The sequence below is a fragment of the Paramacrobiotus metropolitanus genome, unplaced genomic scaffold (assembly GCF_019649055.1).
Source record: "Paramacrobiotus metropolitanus isolate TYO unplaced genomic scaffold, Prichtersi_v1.0 Parri_scaffold0000147, whole genome shotgun sequence".
Taxonomy (NCBI): Eukaryota; Metazoa; Tardigrada; class Eutardigrada; order Parachela; family Macrobiotidae; genus Paramacrobiotus; species Paramacrobiotus metropolitanus.
Window position 1 is genome coordinate 231,629 of NW_026570367.1, and position 22,522 is coordinate 254,150.

General features: G+C 40.2%; 7 protein-coding genes across 14 annotated transcripts; 4 read left to right on the plus strand and 3 right to left on the minus strand.

The window, feature by feature from the left end:
* The first annotated feature begins 40 nt into the window (after positions 1-40).
* LOC129599509 (solute carrier family 41 member 1-like) lies at positions 41-6,409 on the plus strand. Of its 6 annotated transcripts, none has more exons than XM_055497770.1 (8): positions 41-602; positions 3,633-4,139; positions 4,196-4,233; positions 4,397-4,865; positions 5,080-5,222; positions 5,362-5,458; positions 5,542-5,889; positions 6,080-6,409. In XM_055497770.1, the coding sequence occupies exons 1-8, from the start codon at positions 599-601 to the stop codon at positions 6,202-6,204; spliced, it is 1,731 nt and encodes a 576-aa protein (XP_055353745.1). In that variant the 5' UTR covers positions 41-598; the 3' UTR covers positions 6,205-6,409. The 6 variants fall into 6 exon arrangements, with proteins under 6 accessions (XP_055353745.1, XP_055353743.1, XP_055353746.1 ...); XM_055497768.1 differs by having other exon boundaries at positions 42-602; positions 3,535-4,139; XM_055497771.1 differs by having other exon boundaries at positions 42-602; positions 3,643-4,139.
* On the minus strand, positions 6,225-8,121 carry LOC129599510 (uncharacterized). 3 transcript variants are annotated; one of them, XM_055497774.1, is made up of 5 exons: positions 8,066-8,121; positions 7,850-7,947; positions 7,272-7,517; positions 6,709-6,753; positions 6,225-6,505 (listed from the first exon to the last, which is right to left on the minus strand). In XM_055497774.1, exons 2-5 carry the CDS (start codon positions 7,941-7,943, stop codon positions 6,357-6,359), a joined length of 534 nt encoding a protein of 177 aa, XP_055353749.1. In that variant the 5' UTR covers positions 7,944-7,947; positions 8,066-8,121; the 3' UTR covers positions 6,225-6,356. The 3 variants fall into 3 exon arrangements, with proteins under 3 accessions (XP_055353749.1, XP_055353750.1, XP_055353748.1); XM_055497775.1 differs by lacking the exon at positions 8,066-8,121 and having other exon boundaries at positions 7,278-7,517; positions 7,850-8,052; XM_055497773.1 differs by lacking the exon at positions 8,066-8,121 and having other exon boundaries at positions 7,850-8,052.
* Positions 8,122-9,310: 1,189 nt separating this feature from the next.
* LOC129599503 (uncharacterized) lies at positions 9,311-10,932 on the plus strand. Its single transcript, XM_055497759.1, has 5 exons — positions 9,311-9,806; positions 9,896-10,032; positions 10,150-10,233; positions 10,435-10,511; positions 10,576-10,932. Exons 1-5 carry the CDS (start codon positions 9,485-9,487, stop codon positions 10,628-10,630), a joined length of 675 nt encoding a protein of 224 aa, XP_055353734.1. The 5' UTR covers positions 9,311-9,484; the 3' UTR covers positions 10,631-10,932.
* Positions 10,501-12,926, minus strand: LOC129599502 (pre-mRNA-splicing factor 18-like). The gene is made up of 8 exons (XM_055497757.1): positions 12,655-12,926; positions 12,381-12,476; positions 12,083-12,169; positions 11,874-11,987; positions 11,510-11,653; positions 11,246-11,452; positions 10,969-11,158; positions 10,501-10,879 (listed from the first exon to the last, which is right to left on the minus strand). Exons 1-8 carry the CDS (start codon positions 12,721-12,723, stop codon positions 10,740-10,742), a joined length of 1,047 nt encoding a protein of 348 aa, XP_055353732.1. The 5' UTR covers positions 12,724-12,926; the 3' UTR covers positions 10,501-10,739.
* A 155-nt stretch (positions 12,927-13,081) lies between these two features.
* Positions 13,082-17,111, plus strand: LOC129599506 (uncharacterized). Its single transcript, XM_055497762.1, has 14 exons — positions 13,082-13,483; positions 13,563-13,633; positions 13,895-13,936; positions 14,030-14,168; positions 14,336-14,499; positions 14,582-14,864; positions 14,998-15,151; positions 15,204-15,337; positions 15,534-15,637; positions 15,716-15,878; positions 15,981-16,142; positions 16,272-16,418; positions 16,475-16,529; positions 16,655-17,111. The coding sequence occupies exons 1-13, from the start codon at positions 13,196-13,198 to the stop codon at positions 16,511-16,513; spliced, it is 1,890 nt and encodes a 629-aa protein (XP_055353737.1). The 5' UTR covers positions 13,082-13,195; the 3' UTR covers positions 16,514-16,529; positions 16,655-17,111.
* Positions 17,112-17,728: 617 nt separating this feature from the next.
* Positions 17,729-19,323, plus strand: LOC129599531 (5-hydroxytryptamine receptor 4-like). The gene has a single exon (XM_055497797.1). It carries the CDS (start codon positions 17,756-17,758, stop codon positions 19,235-19,237), a length of 1,482 nt encoding a protein of 493 aa, XP_055353772.1. The 5' UTR covers positions 17,729-17,755; the 3' UTR covers positions 19,238-19,323.
* A 715-nt stretch (positions 19,324-20,038) lies between these two features.
* LOC129599519 (lysine-specific demethylase 7B-like) lies at positions 20,039-22,278 on the minus strand. The gene is made up of 8 exons (XM_055497785.1): positions 22,206-22,278; positions 22,094-22,139; positions 21,659-21,863; positions 21,398-21,561; positions 21,159-21,242; positions 20,880-21,090; positions 20,734-20,823; positions 20,039-20,533 (listed from the first exon to the last, which is right to left on the minus strand). Exons 1-8 carry the CDS (start codon positions 22,261-22,263, stop codon positions 20,525-20,527), a joined length of 867 nt encoding a protein of 288 aa, XP_055353760.1. The 5' UTR covers positions 22,264-22,278; the 3' UTR covers positions 20,039-20,524.
* Between the last annotated feature and the right edge of the window lie 244 nt (positions 22,279-22,522).

The window sequence follows — 22,522 nt, forward strand, 5'->3', positions numbered from 1 at the left end:
TTATGGAGAGTTTGGGAAATGCCTTTAAAACCATCGAATTCCAACTCAGTCCGAGTAGGTAATTTTTGAAACTTGTTGGACTGCGTGAACAGGTATGAATTTAATTTATTAATCTTTCTCCTGGGAACTATACAATAGCAAATCCAAGTGCCTCTTTAAGATAGGTTGTCTTTTATCAGTCTTTCTTTCCCTAGAAAAATGACCTAGAAATTTAAAAGCGTTTCATATCTTTCACGGTCTGCTACCCGTATCGAAGCTTAAAACTCGCTGTGTGGATGGAACTATTTACTATCAAATTCAAAGAGTCTGTGATTTGCTGCTAACGGATGAGAAAAGTTCCTGTCTCGAACTGTAACGCCGTGACGGGAACAGTTTGCGGCCACAATCTCAAACGTAGACCGATTGTCACATATGCCTGAGTGCCCGATATTTTACCTATTGAGCCAAAGTGTTCTTGTATTTCCCACAATATTGGCTCGTTGTGATACTCATTTGTCAGTGGTGAATCGGTGATGCTGATACCGTGTATAACGTTCGGCGGAATTCACTCGGCTGTATGATCCATTTAAATCCCACAGCCAGCCTTTAAGTTCGACGAATGAGTAAGTAAAATATTGTTTAGTTGAAAATTACTTTCTGTTACCGAGGAAAAGTTTTTGCAGTGCCGCAGTGGCACAATATGTGGAAATGCCTGAGATTAAGAAAAGTGAAGATTTGTGCTAAAGTGAACTCTAACGTAAATATGTACAGTAGCTGGCAGTCTTCGAAGCTTTTTCCGCTTATCACAGAAGCTTTGCAAAGCCTACAGAAAACTACATTCTTCAGTACTAAACATGTTTGCATTTTTCGCACATCAAAAGCTCTGTTGGTCACTATCGATTTTATCATATCTGGTATTTTCGTAAGTGGAGTACTTCAGTTTCTTTGAAAATCAGATTTCCGATAAAAAATTCAGTTAAGAGGGAATTTTCAGCTTTTGACGGTCAACTAAACACCAATGCCCATGGACAGTCTACAGCTTAAAATGTTTAATTTTGTAATAATTAGGCAAACGGCAATTACGTGCAATAACTTAACTAAGTAGAAAATGCTTTAATACAACAGTATGGAAGTGGTCAACACTGACCACTGGTTTAAAGCTGACAGTTTCTGTATTTTGATACTATTACCGATAGAATACATAAACAAAATGTTAACGATATTTCGCTTAATACAATGCGGTACTGCAGTTTGAAATTACACGCTGCATTTCGGAAGCGTTATGATCGTCCGCGGTACTATTTGGTCAGTGGCAATCGAACTGCAGTGCTGATAATTCAGATATAAGCTATCACTATGCACTAGAATTTTGAAAAGCACCAGTAACCAAGACTGGCTAAGGTCAGCATCGCCACTAGGTGCATTTTGCATAGAATACATAAACATAAACTGCTATTTTCAAATGCCAGAGCCTGGTCAAATGATTCTTCTGTTTTCCAAAGCTACCGGGCTCACTTTGTTTGTGTGCACCGCTAGCGTAGGTAGAAACAATGCGCAAAAGTGTTGAACGTTTTTTTGTCCGGGCGGACAACGTTTGAAATGATTGCATCTTCGCCGATGCTGGCCTGAAAAAATTTCTGATTTTGCCAGCGCGTTCTGACACCTGCAATCGTGTGGCACATGGCGTACATTTCCGATTAAGTAATCGCTGCTGTCGCAGTTGCACCCGATTCAAGACCCTTCACGGGCAATGGTGTTAGCAGACGACACACGTTTTGACGGACTGTGGTCATCTATGGTTCAATCTTCTGAACAAGCTGTAGTTATATGTTGATATCTAAAAACATCTCTTGCAGACCTTCGTACAATATCATCCCAAACAGCTCTGTTGGTCACTATCGATTCGTTATGAGTATCTGGTATTTTCGTATTCCAGTTAACAGTAAGTATAACACAGATACATGCCTGCTCAGTAGATAGTCTTCAGACTTGTAGAAAAAATAATAAGGTTATTAATTTGAAAGTTTCTTGTTTGTTTTATTATTCTATTCTCTGCGTGTCTGATTTACAAAAACTTAAACAATATGATCGTCGACGTTAGATTTCAACCATAAATGATAAAGGGGCACAGCTGCCGTATCTTAACGTTCGTAGTTGCATTCGGAATATAATGCGACTGCATTTTGATGCTTCCGAGTTAGTCTGCATTTCACTATTTTTTTAAAACGCGGACTGCCCAAAAAGAAATCTGAATGAATAATTCCGTAATGGAATGTTTGCTGTTAGAATGCATTTACTGTATTCAACTGGTTTTGGCTGAAGGTTAGCTCCTTCGCGGTCAATCAGTTAACAGATAAATATTCCATCCGCTTCGATAAGTAGCATTTCTGTATGGTTTAATAGGTTGTGCTCCACCGCACCCTGTTCGCTTATTACAGGTACTGCCTTTAAAATTTATATTGTAGTTTTGTTTTGAAGTGCGGCAGTTGGTATCGCTGTTGAAGCAACGTGTCACTTCATAGTTCGTACTGATGTGCTGTTTAACGTAACTGTAGTTATACTCTTATATGCGTGTTTGGTTCCAGTTTTTCGGTGATAGATTTTGCGCTTGGGAATAGCTTACAATTAAATTTCAGAAGGGAGTTTTCATTGCATTCGTAAAAAGTGTACTTTTTTGTTAATAATACTAGTGAAGTACTTGTACTGGTGCTTGTACTTTTAATTGAGATTGAATGGCTACCAGTATTTAAAGAAAATGATTTGTTTTTATGATGTGTTTGCTCGATTCACTATCGTACGAAATTTTTGATCGCATAATTTGGCGAAATGCACGTGAATTATTGATTGTTAATGCGTAAATTGTTGGCGTACACTGGTACTGTAGTTCCTTCCCGGAAAACGTTATCTCGATCTGTCGAAGGCGATGTTAACAAAACGGCGATCACGGTAAGAGTCTAGTCAAAATAGTGATGGAAATTCACAGCAGTGTTGTGAGTTTGTATAGAAGTACCCGTATAGTAGTATGCCTAATACCATAATACTGTATCTATATTATTATGTTAGTGCTAGTGCTTACGATTACTGTAGATTACTGTACATTTAAGATTTTCGCACTTGTGCTAAATGTAACACATTGGCGACAGATCATATTATCATTATTAATTCTTAAGTATAATGTTATTATTAAAATTCTTAAATAATAGTTAAGTGTTGTAATAATACATCGTAAATATAATTACGTCACCAAACCGTTATTAGTTTCAACGCGATCTTATTTACACTGGAGATTTACTTCGGATAGTCATACATAGTTTGTCGTGGTAGTAATGATATCAGAACACACACAACTTTGTATATACTTAGTGTAAAAAACACCGTTAGATCTTAACGCACCAACCTTTGTGATCCGCATTTTGCAGTGCATTCAGTTTAACGCGGTGCATATGAATTTTTTAAACATTTAGTTACCTACATGTTTTAGGTGGCAATTTTAAAATTTTAACGATTGCTTCGGTTTGTTTTTTGCTTTCCTTGGGACTACGAAGTATTTTTTAGGATGACAGCTGAAAGGGGAACGTTCATACTAGATGCTTAGGATTCGTGTTTTTCACACGTGCTTGCCTTTCCATCATTCTGAAGCAATATGGTACCAGCATTTTTCAGAACTACAAAGGCTGCTCGGGGAGATCGGTATTTTGGAGCCGGTCAAGTCGAGGTGGACTTAGATGAAATGCTGCCTTTAACGAACGGGGATGCGGAAAACGGGGTGGATGAGCATGATGTGCGTGATACCAAGCGCATTAGGTCCCATACGGATTCTTATCTAGTAAAACCGAAATCCCACGCTGATAGAAAAGGCAGTAATTTTGAACTCAACAAACAGCATGGCATTGAAATGGATGTTTTTACCGCCGATGGTACGCACAACGATCAGCCAGAGGGACATGGTGGCCGCAAGTCATTCATGGATGCAATGGCACATGACCTGCTTCTTCCGGCTGCCGCCATTGCATCCGACATCGCTCATTATCCCATTGTGGAGGAAGTAGGAGAAGGGCCAACGATTGATGACCTCGTGCGGGAAGACATACCCCTGCACAGCGAGCGATTACGAGCTGTAGTGCTGCAGGTTATGGGTCCTTTTTTTGTTGCCGGATTGGGTAAGTTTTTTTAGCCTTTTTCATACCATTTAATTTCTCAAGTAATTTTGCTTCAGGAATGGTGGCAGCTGGAATGGTGCTGGATATCGTACAGGTAAATGCGGTAGACATCGGCTAAGTTTTTAATTCTTGTAAATTGGAATTTTCCTATTTCGCTTTTCCTTTGTGTTCTGTTCGTCGTTTTACCACGAATTATTGCATCTGCTTCCGAAAAGCGTTTTATAATGTTTAATTAATCAGCATATTGTTTGTTCCAGCATTGGGATGTTTTCCTTGCGGTTTCGGAATTATTCGTCATGGTTCCGGCTTTATTAGGGTTGAAAGGGAATCTGGAGATGACACTGGCCGCACGCTTATCTACTGCTTTGAATATTGGAAATCTTACGCCGGCTAAAAGATGGAAAGTGATTGGGGCTAATCTAGCCCTAACGCAAGCACAAGCTGTAATTGTGGGATCTCTGGCGTCGGTTTTTGCGGTATTTGTGGGATTTATTGGTCGGCGCACAGTGGACTGGGGACATGCGTTATTAATTTTAGGAGCAGCTTCAGTAACCACTGCTATCGCCAGCTCCGTATTAGGTGCCGTGATGGTTGGTGTGATACTATTATCCGAGAAATACCATATAAATCCTGATAATGTCGCTACACCTATTGCTGCCAGTCTTGGCGATGTAACCACTCTTGGAATACTATCTGGTTTCGCTTATCTGTTTTATTCCGTCTACCGTAAGTGTAAACTGTTGAACGATCCATGTAGTGCACAATTCATATGCTTTTGTATTCGGAGAATATTTCCATTCAAGAACGCTCTAAGGAAATGTCTGATGCTAATTAATGAGTACGAGGTGTGATAAGCAAATTGAGCGATAGCCTTTTAACTGGTGTTAAGTGCGAATAACCTGACAGTTCGGTTATTGACGTCAGCTTGTCTTTTTCGCAGAGACCACCTACTGGTTCTTGGGCCCGGCTATTGTTATTGTTATCGTGTGGGCTTTGCTGCCTTTGTGGATCGTTCTTGCTCGAACGGTCGAACAAACCCGGATCGTTCTGCGCTCTGGTTGGATACCTGTGATATCCGCAATGGTAAGACCTGGATTCTGCATTTAGAAGTTGTTAGGCGTTAATGTACATCGTTTTTCGTTTTGAAGGATGACATTTTTGATTTTTCTTCTTTCCGTGTACCTCATGGCATCTTTTTTCTTACAAATGTTTTCTCTTGCAGTTGATCAGCAGCTTTTCTGGTGCAATACTCGCTAAAGTCTTATCCGGGCGTCAGAAATATTTTATGGGCATCGCTGTTTATCAACCTGTCATGAATGGTATATCTGCATGCTTAAAAGCTTTCTATCAGTTACAGTAGATTTAATTCGGTTTTTGAATAAGCTGTTGTTTTTGAGTTTAGGTGTAGCAGGCAATTTAGTTGCCGTCCAAGCCAGCCGAATCTCCACGCACCTGCATTGTGCATATGGAGAACCTGGTCAAATACCTGGTGATTTCAAAGTCTGTCCCAATCCCTGCTTCAGTTTCTGCTCACGAAATTATATGAATGCACGAACAGCCAGAGTTTTGTTGCTGATGCTGATTCCGGGCCATTTGCTGTTCTTATGTCTCATTTCCTGGCTGCAAGCCGGCCATACCTCTCTGACCCCAAAGTTCATAACTGTTTTTATTTTGGCTGCTTTGATTCAAGTTTCCGCCCTTTTGTACATAGCTGAAGCGTTGACGCATCTGGTATGGAAGCGTGGAATAGGTAAGATCAGATTTTATTTTGAAATTTTCTGTCAGCTTATTTAATTGCCGTACAGTTTGGAAAGGCTCATTTATGAATTCGTAGCCCCCGGAAAATCGTTCTTATTGTTAGCTTTATGTCCACATTGGCAAGATAAATGCCTTGACATCCGGCAACTTTGTAATTTACATATATTTTTTATTTGTTGCAGATCCTGATAGTTTCACCATACCATACTTGACTGCCTTGGGTGATCTTTCTGGCACAGCTTTACTTACCGGCGCTTTTTGGCTTCTTTATGTTACTGGTGATAAAGACTTGGATGTTAGTGACTGAAACCGGTCGGATATTTATTTGAATTTTATTTTGTAAATTTGAAGAGAGATGTGTTACCTTTTTATCCCTTTTTTATTGTTCCCGCAGTAAGCGTAATCAAAATATAAGATGGACAAATGAATCAGGAGAGGAAAGTGCTGCTGTTTTTACGCTCATGCAAATCTGTGCATGCAAATTAATAACCCAATAAACAGCCACAAAGTTATTGAGTTCAGACGAAACTGACAGTGGTCGCCGGAGTTGCAGAGATCTTGCGAGCAGGAGCAAACGAATGATTTCTGGGTCTGAAGAAACTGGCAGCCTTTGAAAACAAAACTTCAAAAACGCGCCTTGATTGATAGGATTATTATGAAAGAGTGATTCGTTCTGCAACGACGCTTCCTTGTTATTAGACTGATGTGAGCTCCTCTTCAGGGCCCAGGAACCATATCGGCATTCAGCACTAATAACAAGGAAGCAACAAACCCAAAAATCTGGCACGAAAATCACAAACTGGACGTGTACCTGTAATGGCGATATTCTTTGTACCGCAGCCACGTTGTATGGTTCCTGCAGCATTTGCAGTTAAGCATGTTACAAAATGCAAACTTTATAAATAAATTCACTCTGATCATAGCTTTAACACTAAAACTTAGACAAGTTCCTTCTTGATCCTATTGGATATGTCAACAATATATAATCAAACTGCCGCATTTAGCGGGCTTTTGGACCTTTACGAAACTGCAAATGAAATTTGACATCTACCTAGGTTTATGAATTTGAGTGCAAACTGATATGGTTAGCTGTAATATTTGTAACTGAAAGGAGGCACCACAGTCCCACACGTGCAGTTACAGCGTCGTCGCCGTCATGTATGCTTAATTGTAACTTTGTAAGTTAACACCGAAAAGCAGAATCTATACATGTATTATGACTATGGTTCACATTTCGGGAAGTGTACGCGCAAACAAAATAGTTCTGCAAATTCCATTAATTTACTTCCCCGGGGTACAACACTCTAGTTCTACGCTAATTCGCATGTAAGACCTAATATTATCTTGATTACGACTTTACTTTGTAGCACATACTTTTACCATCAACAGAAGAGACTTTCACGCAGACAGGTGTGCGTTGCGCATCGTTTTGTTGCTGTAACTGTCCCCTATCTTTCCCGAAACGGGAAAGTGCAGTGCTACGTAGATCCGTCATAGCTGCATTGTTCTGGGTTTGCACTGCATCCAACGCAGCATCGACGTTACAGTCCTGGATATAGTCTAACGCCGGGTAAAACGGATCATCGCACCCATCGCAGGAATAACAGCGCAGACATGTAACTGAAATGGAATAAATAACACATGAAATAAAATAATGAAAAGTATGTAATATAAGTGGGTTTAAAAATGTAAGATCTCAACAGATTTACGATGCATGGACAAAAGCAAAAAAGGAGATGGGACAAAATGGTTATTGGATTGTTTGTTATTGCATATGGTGCTAGCACTTGAAAGGTCATATACGACGAATCCAAGTAGAGATATATACTGTACATTTCGCAACCCGAACATTTGAGTGGCCGCAGGCGGAAAAAAATTCATTAATAAACTGCGACTTAGATCACAAAGAAAATCAGCAATATAATTGTTGAATTAGTACTGAACTTCCTTACCGGCTGGCAAAACTGTGCTCAACATAAAAATCATACGCAAAGCAGTGACGGCCGAATTCTTATAATATCTGTTCCTTTGGAAATACGTGGCCATGTTCCTAAAGTTTGGAAATCAGTCAGTTATTACTAAAACCGATCCAAAAATTTATTGCCCACAAAAATTTTTTGATAACTCAATTAAGCGGAAGATTCTGCAACATCGATCTTGCGTCTTACCTTACCAACTCTCAAGCTCGTGGAAATCTTGACTCACACAATATGTTGACGCTGCGTTTTGGCATTATGCGCAAGTGTTTGTTCTTGATGAATAAACTTCTATAAACGATTTACTCAAGAGTATCAAATAAACGTATTTGTTAAAGTAGGCATAAAGAAGCTTAGCCCCTGCTTCTTAGATTTAAATAATTTATATAACACCGTTTCCGCTCACTGATTTCTGATTAGGAGTAGAAATACGTATCGGTTAACGTTATGGTGATGTTCGTTTCTTTAAATTAGCATTAGCAATTATTAACTTTTTACTGTGGTGCAGTGTTTTTTAATGGTTGTCATATTGTTTTCGTTCTCAAAACATCATATTATCATATTATTATATTTATATTAAATGAATTTTGCATGGCAGGTATACTTTATTGTTAGTTAGCAAATTACACCCTATCTACGTCTATAGTGCCGGATAATTCTTCGTTTTTCCAATATATGGTTAATTTTTATCTGTATATGTGCAACATAGACGAATATAACGATGCAGTAAATCGATAATTTACATGGTGTGTAAAATTTACTTATATATACAAACTGGCTATAAAACTGTTACCATTGAAAACCTGCATTCAAGTTTTACCGTGTCACTAGACTAACTACTAATACTAAAAAATTAACAGGCAACTGTCTTGCATAACATGCCTATATGGATATGTATGGTACATGATTGATGAATTGAATACTGATCGATATGAGCACGAGTATGCAAGTCTGTAAAAGATACGGCAACACTTGTTTCGTTATAAGAGGTATAAGATGACAATTTTCAAATCAAGTGGGTACCGTAATTAAATGGAGTTATGTTTTAAATGACAACATTCTGTTTGTGTACTTGTCTTAAACTCACATTCTTAAATCTTAACTCAGTTTTAATTACTTAACCTTACGCCCATATATCCGGCAATGGCATCGAAACTCTTGCAACTTCGAGCTTTATATAAACTTCCAACCAGTAATAATTACTAGCCATAAGAAAAAGTACTTCCATATAGATAGTTTTATAAGGGATCTGAAAAGCAGAATAAATTATTCCCGGTTTCTAAAACAATGATCCCCGGTTTTATTACAGTACTCGTAGTGTAACAAGTACACGTACTGCCACCACCTTGGGGGAGCACCCACCTCGTCTTTATTAACACGGACAAGTTGACAACTACGGACGGTATTTGCAAAAAACTTATGGTTAGAAATGCAGCGCAGCAAATGCAAAAACAGAAAATCTTGTAAAAATCAAAAGCAGTTTGCATTTCAGCATTTGCGGTAATTTGTTAGACCGTGTCTTTGATAATACATACACTGCAGTACTAGTAGTGTTATAAATTAGGTAATTTGATACGATATTTGTTTAAAGGAAAGCCTCATGGTCCTATAATGAACATGGAGAAATCTAGTGGCATACCGATTCTCCCAGAGAACAGGATAACCGACGCAGCCCAAAAGCCTTTATCACTGGATTTAAAATCTGGTAATGACGACACCACATACTCTTCTAGCAAAGGAGAATCAGAGGGATCGCTGTCCCATGAAGATTACTCCAGGACGCCCGACTCTGGCCCAAATGGGGATTTCGAGGAGGAAGATCTATCGAAGCCTGAACCAGATAGTCAGGATGTGTCTCCTCTCGACGATCCGGAATCGAGTGATTTAGTGGAGTTTGTCGTGGATGATTTCGTTCAGCGAATACGAGAAGGGGGTAAGCCGTTAGTTTGTTCGTGTTTACAGCTTTCGCCTTTTCGCAGTTCTTGCATTTTGCAATAACAACGTTATCGTTTCTTACCGCAGGACCAGTTGGGTCATCCTCTGCATTTAGTCTGGTCCCCGTAGATCCCCGAATTTTGCAGAATTTGGATCAGCTCATTCAGAAACTTTGCGAAAACGTTGCCGAAATGAATACGATATTATCAGGGCAAATACAGCAGGTAAGCGTTAGGTGCGGTGAGTTTTCCTTTAACGTGCATTATCAGTTTATCATTATCCAGCACAGCCATTAAAAAATGTATTTTGTGATTTACAGTTGTTTTTCTGATGTTTCGCAGATGTGCCGAATTACAGCTGAACACGTTAGAACTTACAGAAGCGGAATAGAAAAAACATGCGACAACGTCGATATCTGCATCAAAGTGAGGATTCAAAAGAATTTCCTTTTTTTTGCGTGTGCTTTTTAATACTGCTAAGGATTTTCTTAAATTTATACTCGTAGTTTATAAATACAGAGTGTATTGCCGTATTGGGGATTTATATTGATGTTTCGTTTGCTTCTGTTGGCTTTTAATTACTCATATATTAATATATACACAATATCTGTACACCTTTGTTTGTAGACGATGTACCAGCTGATGGCACGTACAGAAGAAGTGCATCGACAAATGGGCCAAATTTCCCAAGTTTACGATCAAGTGTAAGCGAATTCCAACTGATTTTCTTCCGCATAAATCACAGTAGGCTGTCTGTTCACTTTGCAGAAAAGAACTCAAGCGAATGGTTACAATACTGGAAGGATACGTGGATAGTTTATGATTTATATAACATATACAGCCATAATACAGGAAATAGAAATCTAACAGTCCAGATTCCAGAATACAATTTTTAAATCTGTGATCTAGCTAGTGCTGTATCATGCATCACTTCAGTTGTCCGATTTTGGTCGATTTATGGCTTGGAACTCCACTGATCTCGAAGGATCCGTAGGAAACAGTTGCTGCATTTTTGTTATTAGTCGTTTAAATCCCTGTATGTATTTTCGTTGTGTTTCGTCGTTCAGGACATCTGTAACGGCAATTTAGTCGTCTTGATATTTAGAAATTAATAAAAAAAAACTCCAGTTCCTCAGAAAAAAACCGGGAAGCCACACGTACGTGCAATCATTTGCGAGAACACTTTTTCTCTGCCTGGGCGAGAATGAATACCAACAGCAGTGACACCAATCGGCCACGGCGCATTCCCAATCGCCATTTGAAGGAACACTTCATTCGCCTTAACGTAGTCGCGGTCGAGGAGAAATACAATAATTCTTAATAAGTTCTGGGAGATGTCGTCTTGCAGGCTCTGCAAAATGGATATCAGATGCATCTCTTCACCAGCATACAACTCAAAAAGAAAACGCAAACCGTATCTGGAATTTCGCTTCCTTACTTTATTTTTCAGCTTTTGGAAGAGAGGTTTTAAATATTCTTCCGTCTGGACGTATGTACCGCGGTCAAGTTTTCCTTTTGTGCTGAGTTTCTCTTCCAGCGAACGTCGATTAAGCTCTTCCGCCCATCGACACAAGATAAATTTCATGAATTTCAAGATGACATCACGTCCAACAGATTCATTTTTCTGGACTTCCCCTCCCAGTTTCTGTCAAAATAACCGGTTAAACAACACAGAATGACAAAAAGTCCTATAAATAAAAACCTGAATATCCTCCATCGTTGTACCATCATCTTGGATTTTGATATCTGTGGCAGTTTTCGAAGAGGTACTTTGTCCCTTAGCCAGTTCATTCATGAACTCCAAATCGATTTTATCCATGGCCGCTTTGAAATCATTTCGTAATCCCTAGAGTTATTAGGCAAATTATCAGTAACAAGTTATAGCGTGCAACAGAATGGCAAACTACAACCAGAAAAAAACTTATATTAATTATCACACATAGAAAATGCACTGTATACAAAACCACAAGCAAACTGAATCATTTTTCAAACATCGGTAAAGAATCGTATGGAACAAAAACAATAAAAATAGCTGAACAAATCAGCCGTTGAGAAATTTAACTTACATCGTCCACTTCCGGTTCCTGAACTTCTAAGTCTTTCAAACGCTTCATGCTTTCTTCGTCACTTTCGCCAAATAATCGTACGGGCTCATTGCGCTCTCGCAATCGCCTGATCACCTAAATGCCAATTTAAATATCCCTTAAAATACTGTACGTCTAAACAACCAAATAAAAAAAAATTTGGTAGTGTACGCTATTCGGCTATTGCTTACTTCTTTTCTTGGTAATTTAACGTCTTCGCTATGATCGGACTGGAGACGACTTCCATCATAATCTTTCGTTTTCACGAGCAGAGTATCCTGAAAAGAGAAGGCACATCACGGATACCAGCGTTAACGAAATTATGCCAGGTAAATTGTAATAATAATTATAATATGTCAAAAAGTATTCAGCCACAATTACGTACACAATAATAATAATTCCCAATAGTGACAATTCGTAATACATCGCAAATGAAAACGTAAAACCACATGACCAGTCCGCAAAATTTAGTGGAAAATCCAAACTTACCGGAGTGGCTTCACGGGTAGAATTGTATTCTTCTTTTGATTTCGCCTTTTGCTCCAAATCGCTTCTCTTGTAGAATTTCTTTACTGGCTCCGATGCCTAAATTACGAAACTCCCGAATTAAACTTACAATAAGACTGAATCAGCATATCGAAAACCGAAAGGCAGGGTTCATCGAATATGTAATCCAATTAATGTGGTAACTGTAAACACCAGATATATCTGCTCTTCTAGCGAACTGAGAGTCTGGGATCAAGCATTACTGCCCAGTGCATACCTTTTCTGGTTTACTGATGGCCTCCAAAAATTTTCGTTTTTTCTGTATTTCAGCGCGCAAAGCATCCATTCCCAAGCAAATTTAAGGAGCGAAATGCACCAAAACAGAACTCAATGATATTCCAGATTTGTGCTTACTTACAAGTAGAATAGTAATCAACATGGGATCTCAGCGAGACTATTGGGACGCAAAACTGCAAAAGTTACAAAACAGGCTGAACTCTGGAATCTAATAATAAGTAGTTTTTTAAAAAGATAAATACAGTAAGTACTTTTAGCTTTGTAAATTGTATGCAACCACAGGTGAATAAAACACCACATTGCACGAGCGCGAGCTCCAATACCACTAAAAATGGTATTGGATTTGTGGAATGGAAACAGGCTTCGTTACGCTCCTCGATCACACGAGATGCAAACAATAATAAGAAAATATTTATTTTGTAATCCGATCTGAATTTTTACTGAGTTTCTTGCGCAATATCAATCACACCCAGCACTGCCCCACGGGAAGGGAAGCTCGCGAACTATCAACTACTGTCACCATGATGTCTGGCCCGGACAATGAATCTCGGGATCTGCCGTCCATACCTCCACACAAGAAACGAAAGCACATCCACGGTGGAGTCCAGCAATGGTCTGCATCGCGAGTCGCTTATCGAAACTGGATAGTAAGAGCTTCTGGTGGTGATTATTGTCGCACTTCTTGTGAAATGTTTTGGACGGACCATGTTCTGCGTGGAGGATCCATTCCATCACAATTTCCAACTTCTTTTAGCGGAAATAGAGCGGAAACCTTTAAGGCTCGATTGCGTACGCTGCATCTAAGCTTGGTGCGTTGTGTGGAAAAATGCAATAGCACAAATTTTTCTTTGGTTTAGCCTAAGCTTCAGCGCCATTATTCATTTGCAGAAAAATACAGCTGGGTCTGCATTCGTCCTATCGGGAAAACTTACTTCCCCTTCTCATATATATCGCTTTGGGTAAGTTTGTCCAACTCGCTGAATAGTGAAACATTTAAATTATAAATATTTTGATATCCGTTAATTTTTTGTTTTAATGGCGGAATTTACGCGATACACAGAATGTTAAAATTTCGTTTGATTAATTTGACGCATTTGCTATCCTACAGATCGAAATTATACAATTTATTAATCGGAATTAATTTTGTCTGTTTTTTGTCGTTGTATGGTAGTGGTAACATTGTTTTTATGGCTTGTAATAAAATGTCTGCTTTTTTCCAGAGAACTAATTGGGTTTCAGAGTTTGCGACGCTTATCACTACTGTAAGCACTAACAAAATCACAATAAAATTCAGTTTCTGTGTGCCTTTACCGCAGCTATCGCTTTGTTTGACCTGTACTTTATAATTTTTTAAGCCAAAGAGTGCAACATTCTGCAGAGCCACGATTGACGCTTCGTCACATTTGCGTTCGATCTGAAAAGCCTGAAACTTGCCTGCCGAAGGAATTTCACAGCGTCTTGTTTGTCACCAGAAAATTTCATAGCACCTTCCGTGTACGTTTTCACGTTTCTTGATAATTTAATCCGACGTTATTCTATAGCGTTAACTGTAGTAGGACAGCGATCAACGATGTATAACAATTTCGTGTTAAAGATTACTATTTCAGCATTGTGGTAGTTTTAGTGTACAGCGTACTAACTGCTTCTGTCATAATTTGCAGGATATCCGTGGATGCACTCCACCTGATCATCCAGTTAATAATAACGACTTATTGATTTCTACCGAAACCCACCCATTTAATAATCACGTAATGCGATTTGCAAGTGCCGGGACAGGAAGAGAAATTCTGAAGGTTTGGATCTCCAGTTCATCACATCGTTTCGGGTTGGTTTGTTTTATCCAAGGTTTTACGAGAATTGTTGTTTGTAGTCTTTATTTTTTTTTTGCATTATACTTCTCCAAATAGGGATCTGGCGTTTTGTCAAGAACCGGACTGCATCTATATAAAGTCTTCACAGTTCTCATCCCAGTTAATAGACAGCGAGCAACAGGACGCACGCTTTGTTGTGATGTATTGGCATTTATATCCTTTGCGATACACGGGCGCCTTTGTTGTGAGTGATTCAGTGTTTGGGAATGGACTCACAAGTGTCCAGAATTTTGAAGACACGCTGGTTGTGGGCTATAAATCGAATTCATACGATATTCTGGAATTGTTCGATCTGAGACCGTTTTTTGAAAATTCGCAGGTAAATTAGGTGACCGTGAGCATGCACCGTACACTATCGATCCACCATAACGATACGAATTAAAGTCGTTCATTTTCAATAGTACTCGTAAATTTACAAGTTAATAGGTTCACTCACCGTTTGATTTTTACAGGAATTCAGTATTATTTATGGAGCGCAGTGGGACGAGATCAAGTATCCAGAAAGCACAAATGGAAATGTAGCAGCTCGCTTTCGTTTGATATCGGAAAATCTTCGTTGTTATGGCTTTACTGGATGTGGGATGCCTTTGACATACTCTTTTAAAGGTAACAAGCTTAATAAAAGACATATTTTGATTGTTATTGTTTCGCATTATAGGAAAACCACCTGTGTTGCGGAAGATTTATAACAGCCTACAGTTTTTACGGTTGTCTGTCGACTTGTACCATCTTATGACTGCTGACAAGACAGCCAGCGAGTTTTGTTTGACCAATGCATCTACTGGACAGCGGGTAACCTATAGTCTACAACATGATAGATTTCCATCTTCAGTTACCAGTAAATCTTATGAAGCAATAGCCAATCAAAAAATGCATAGGCAGTGTCCCTTCTTCGGGGTTAAATATCGAAAACAAGGTAAAGAATTGTAGACTGTTTGCATGTTGCAATTTCGCGACCCGTATAATTACTTGTTTTAAAATGTCGCAGGTGGAAGGTTCAGCTTTTCACGGTGGAAGCCATAGCGGTTGCCCGTCTCTTTTATTTTACGCAAAAGGGTACCGTTTGGCTTTATGGAACGGGACTCGCTTGGGGTTAGTATCACAGTGTTGCATGCTGCAAAAAAACGCTGTTTAAACTCAAGATGTCACAGAGAGATCTTTTTATTGCAGTATATATGCTGTACAGCGTTCTGGTCCGGAGAGGAAGCTCGTGATCGAACAAGATCGCGACGTGTACCCGGAAAGTGACGGCATTCATCATAAGGTGGTCTCAGTATATGCCCGGCATAGAGATCCAAGTGTGGTAATGATGCCTCAGCAACGTAGGACATGGGTGAGAAACGTATTTATTGACAGAGTATACAGCAATGCAGTTTTTCTTCGCAGATCTTGTATACGACATAAATTTGAGCACTTCCCTGCACGACTGTTGTAGGCCTGTGATCTGGTTTCGCATTGCTCTGATTTGGACATTTTAGTAGTGATGTTTCACGAAGATCAAGGAGACACAGTGTGCTGTTTGGTAGCGCTCTTAGAAGGGAGTACGGGAGATTTATTGACGGTTTTGAATTGGCCTGCACATCCCTTGGCTCCTATGGTACGAATTTTGATGCATAAACTAGTTTTTGTTTTAATGCAATGTATGGAATCCAGCTTAGCTTGCTGGACGGTTTATCACGATGATGGCATAATCCGCAGATAAATTGATTAGTAATGTTTTCTTCAGGCTCACAATAGTGAATTCAAGCTGGATGAGTATGGCTTATCTCATCATTATGTCGATAACTTGGGCGGGCAAGCTCTGCATTTTTACACATTAGCAGAATTAACTCCTGACGAAAACCGTGGTGATAACTCTTCTCCCGTTTTTGAAGTGAGGCATGACATATACTTGCAAATTCCAGTCAGTTCGAATTGTTCCATGTTTAGGTTTGTCTCCCACCCCGTCCAATCACACTGCATCTATAACCGTGTTCGATTCGAGGTATTAAAAAATTAGTCCTTGTACAAAATTCGTATAAAATCTTTATTTGTGGATTGCATGTAGCATTTGACAGGTTTGCTAACATGAACTGTTACAGCTGAAATTTTTAAGTGTCTTTGTTGCAGGACCGACCGGACAGCGAGTGACCTTTCTTTCCGTCGCTAATTTTTCCACACTTCCTTCCATGGTCTTGTTGAATTTCAAAACTTTGCGAGCACAATTCATTATCCTGGACGGTATGTTAGTGAAATAGTGATTGTTGAGGCGTATTGTTTGTGTTTTTTCCGCAACTTATGAGTGGCTGAATAGTACGAAGTTTTTTTTCTGCACTTACATCATACTGCGTCTTTTTCTATGTCGCGCCATCTGTTATTTGAATGTTTTGCAAGGTTTTTACATTTTATTTCTGTTTTTCCACAATATGTGAGTGGCGAAGGTCTTTCTGAGTTTACATACTGCTGTCTTTTTTGGTGCGCAATCTGTTGTATGAATGTTTTGCAATGTCTTCACATTTTATTTGTTTTGTTTTTGCTATTATCTCGAATGTGGCGAGTTAAAAAATTAAATCTTTTGGAGTTGTAAGCATTTTAACGTCGAAGCCACGCACAGTTGCATAAAAAAGGGAAAACTCATTTCCTGAGTCGAGCAGCACTTACACACAGCTCTAGCCGAAACCACCACAACCTTTTGTCGATATTTAGTTACGGAATATCGCTTCTGAGTTGAGTAAACAACTATTAATAAATTCGAATAGGAAAATATTGTAGGCTGCGTTGTGACTTGTCCAACAAAGACAACATAATGCAACAGGAAATTGTTACGCGTGGTGCCTGTTCATAATTACATCTACATCTGTATCGTACAATGTGCATAAAATAGTGTATTACATACACGGACGGCGGTATTCCCGGCCGGCCGACAGGAGTCATGGAACGTGTACAAGTACACGATGCTGCGTGCTATAGGCACAGCTGGCAGCAAACGTCAAGTTTGACTTGATTCACAGTAGTGTGTAACGCTGACTTCACCCCAGTCGTGTATTCCTTGACTTCCGGATCCACTATTGCTGACTGCTATTCATACACGGCCGGCCTTGTCCAGACGCCAGCGCTATACACTGCAGCGATAGCGAGCGATACATTGCGATTATTTCTCCATATCCGGTTCCATATTTATGTGTTTGTTTAAGATGTACAATTTCCTTCATCTATTGTGACAGCTGCAACATGTTCAACACATCGTACACCGGCACTCCCGGGTGCGATGTGGAGTGGATTGTGGAAACAACGGCATTGTGCGGCATCTGGCTGAGTGGTCGAATGGTGTTGAACGTTATTTCCGGCGTTGTTTTCTACCGCAAATCTCGCGGTACCAGCGGGTATCGTTTTCTAAGGAGCCTGACCTTTTGCAATTTACTCCTGATGATCGGCGTGATTCCCATCAGTGTGTATATAAAGTTCACCGCCCCGGCTAATCTAACGCGTATCCATTTCACCGGCTTATTTTGCCAGCTCGTGGCGCTGGGATTTCATGCAGCTGTCGGCATAATTATGCTCACCGTGCTCTTGATCGGTCTGGATAGATTTTTAGCATGTGTTGGTAATCCATTACACCATAGTCGCAGGATGAGCTACACGCGATCATTATGCTTAATATCGGCATCATGGTGTCTGCCGGTGGCCGTTCTCATGCCGCTGGCCTGGCAGGATACGCATATATTTTTCCTGCACAATGGCTACTGTGACATTAATTGGTCCGGGACCGGCACAGCGCAGTTAGTGGCCTGCGTCTACGCCGCGCTGACGTTTGTCCTGCCGTTTATTGCCCTGGCCGCCATCTACATCAAGGTGTTCATTTCCGCCAAGAACGCCGCCTCGACAACCCGGAAGAATTTTGTTTACGAATTTCAGAATCATCTGGGCATCCGGCGGAGCATTACGGTGGAATTGGCTAAGAGTCGCAGCGGCGGCGACACCCGGCTCTCGTCGGGCGCGACGGCCGAACGGCACAGTTTCTACTCATCACTGCAAGCCTTCTTAACTGGTCATGACAACCGGAAAACCGTACAGATTGTCATATGGATCCTGCTGTCCGTATTAATCTGCGCATTCCCGGTCTATCTGCTGATGATTAGTCGGGCCTTCTCGCTGGCACGCTTCGATCATAACGACAAATATCAACGTTTAGTCTTCTTTCTCTTCTTTGTCGCCTCCACGATCTGCAATCCGTTCCTGTACATTTTCAGTAATTCCAGTCTGCGGCGGGATGTCAGGAGATTATTCATGGGCAAGGCCGAGATTCGACGGCAGTGCAGTCTGCAGATTAACAACGGCAGCTTCCGGTCGCAGACACTGCTGCAGGTGCAGCCGCCGCATGCGCTACAGCAGCAGCAGCGGTCTGACTCCAGGTGTATCTCCACACGACCCTCTCTCTGCATGGAGATTGCCAGTGGTACACCCACGTCCGCCGCCGCCGCGTCGCTGGCCGCATCCGCATGCAACCACCATCCGGCGCCGGCCGGTAAGCAATTATCCATAAATCTCCTGCCTAATGAAAAGGAGGATACCCGATTATTAATGCCTAATCACTCCGCTAATAGTCTAATGGGCAAATCATCTTCCAGCCGCAGTCTTAGTCGGAAAAGTGTGCCATTTATGGAGGAGGATAACCCGTATGTTGGCCGTGTCGCCGCGGCGGCTCGTGATTAATGGATGCCGTTCCAATCTCTTAACACTTGCGCATTTGCAAATTAGTTCGCCGAAGAAGGGTGAACCGATCTGGGATAAATAGCGTTATATGTAATACGCACATCTTCATTACTCGTACGGTTTGTACAATGAATTTGTTTATATTAATTTTTACGTCTTATTAGGCTTTTATGATCCTGTTAATCTTATATTAGGCACAACTCCAAATCTACTTGTCTCGTATGTGATTACGGTATATGCGGTGAGAATACAAAATGAATTCGACTTCTATGGCGACTTCTGTGGTTGGAAAGGACAAGCTGGACACTGTAAACATGGAACCATATACACTAACAGCACAAGTACAATACATGGAATGTTGCGTATACAGTAGTATGTATAAATTAATTATATAGTGAAACAAAACTATTTTAACAATTTAATCGATCTACTGTAAGATAGATCGTGCCCCTTAACGTTCGTTAGCAGTGAAAAAAGTACTACTAGTCGTAGTGGTTGGCCACGCGAACCCAGCCACGAGATTTTGAAGTACACACGAAAGACGGAAGTTCAGAATTTGGCTGAATGAAGGATTAGCTCGCATTTCACTTCATACATCTAGACCAATCTCTTCCTGCATACTATATGTAAGCGACTTCCACCTTCTGTTAGCATATCGAATTTCGGAATGACGGTTAATGCAAAAAAAAATCGGAAATCGGACAGTCGGCTCTCAAAATTTAGTCTTCAAGGTTATCTTTGCGAGAATTCCTGCATGTATCAGCAAGAGAAGCGGTGCATCAAATTAATCGCACCAGGGAATGTTTATTCTCACCAACGTCAACAACAACACAAGACAATCAGTCCCACCTTTCCAAATGTGCCGAAACAGCGACAATCTCATACACACTTCGTAACACCCGGGTAAAACCACAAAACACTAATACCACAAAAAGAAAACTAAAAAAGACACTAACAAAAAGTTAAAAGAACATTGGCCCATTCACAAATATTCATTAAATTAAAATCATAATCAACAAAGACACTCACGATACCGGCAGTGTTCCCATCAAATGTGTCCGAAATCAAGTGCAATACTGTTAGATTCAACAAAACTTAAATAATTAATTACAAGTAAAACCCATACAAAACAAAATAATTACACTATAACAACATCTTCACGGATAGACGAACAACGAATTCTAAAAGAGGCAGATCAGAATGAGCTCCGCGCTACGTATTTATACTACATATGCTGCACAGGTAGGTAAATGCATCCAACTGGTCCACGCTTAATCAAAAGGCTATCTACAACATCTACAATAAAAACAGGGAAAATTAAAATGTAACCAACGAACGTCAAATTCTAGAACTGTAGAGGATAAATTTTAGCCACTTATTTTAAGGGTGCAACGAAATGCTACCAATTCTCTTCTAATAATTTGCTGATTGTTTTCTGATAATTTTTTTCTGCCTGCTACTCAAATACTTAAATGCTGGAACAAGTGACTACTTACAGCGAGTTTTTTTAAAAATCGCTTCAGCCGTTTCATGGTCTCAAAGGGATCAATGGTCTCTGGTACTTCATGCCGTTTAGTTTTCGCTCCCTGTTAAACAACACCCTTTGTAGCAAACATAACCACGTCGAACAACAAAATTGCACCTCGTCATCTCCCATCCAATCCAGAAACGCTGTATACAAACATTTACATCCCGCAGTCAAGAATTTTGGTATCTTGCGGGGTTTTTTATGCTCTTCGACGAAATCCGCTAAACGATCGGTCATATCGTTCAGCGCGTACCAGCACGCTGTATAGAAATGCGGAAATCGATAACGTAACGGAGTTTTAAGGCGATCTTCCATTTTGTTGATCCTAAAACAACCAACAATTATACATGCTATCGAAATACAGCAGCTAAAGATATCCACTATCCAACATACTTTAGCTGCATTTCAACGCCAAGATGGTGGAGAAAATTTCCTCCAAAAACAAGGCTATCTTCCGGAGTATAAACAGCATGGATCCTGCATAGAGGAGGTTTTTTTTGTCGAAAAACAGAGACAACTTCCAGCAAAAACCACAATTATGGAAGCACACACATGCATCAACGAAAATGCTGTTACCACACTGTGACATCACAATTTGTAAGGCACTGTCATTATGCGGCAGATGAGCTTACCAGCCACTAGGCATGAGGATGGTTTCGCCTTGATTTAGCTCCAGTTTATAGCAGTGGCATTCGGCGCCCAAAAACCTTTCTGACTGCTTATCGGATTTCATCCACTCTTCATATTTTTCCAAGTTGGAATCCGTCGGCGCAATCAAATAAAATATCTTTTTCCCCTATTACAGAAAATAACATCACATCGCCTGACATTACAACTTCCGAAAAATAAACACACATTTAACCAGAGTAGGTATTACGAAACCTCCTGCTTACTTTAAAAATGTGATACCACACGGACGTTCCACCGAAGTCAATGTGAAAATCCGTATAGCTGTCTTGAGCGGACATCAGACAGTATTTCTGCACTTCGGGCTTAGCATACGGACTTTCCGGTGGCACATCATTTAATTCTGGAAAATGCTGATCCGCCCAGCTCAGCTCCCGCACCGCCAGGGGTAGTATCACCTTTTCGGCAAGTCTAAAAATGAACATACAAACATATTACTGGAGTGATCATTCTCGACAGCAGAGCGGGAACCGAAGTTCTGCGCTATATGCACAACAACAAAGAATGTCTGGCGTTTTAAACGCAAGTAATCATGTAAGCCGCCAATTTGTTTCGGAGCCAGCTAAACTGAAAATGATGCACGACTACACTTAGACAGAATCCCTAGGTGGCGGAGTTTGCATACTTATTAATAAGTATACTTTAGAAATTCATCTAACGTCAGTCCGATTCCATCCTCTTGCGTTTCTGAGGACCGAAATGTATCAATCCAAATTCAGACAAGTTATTTTGCAATGTTCAACTTTCACTTACGGACATCGATGGCTATTACTTCTCGGGTTCCACCTACAGATAAACGTGCATAACACATTCTCCACAAATAAAAAATTCTAAAAAGCTAATACCTAGGACTTCCACAACATCTTTATAAAACTCAGAACCGGGGATCACAGTTTCCAAGCCGCCTTTCTCGCGAATCAAAATCGGTTGCTCAAAACATTTTCTTCCAGATACTGCACATCAATTACTAGAGGTAGCTACAAACACGGAAATGAGCAGCATTACACGGTAACACGGACACCTTTGGATACGAACGCAATACTGTTCTGTTTACGCTGCACCGGAGACGG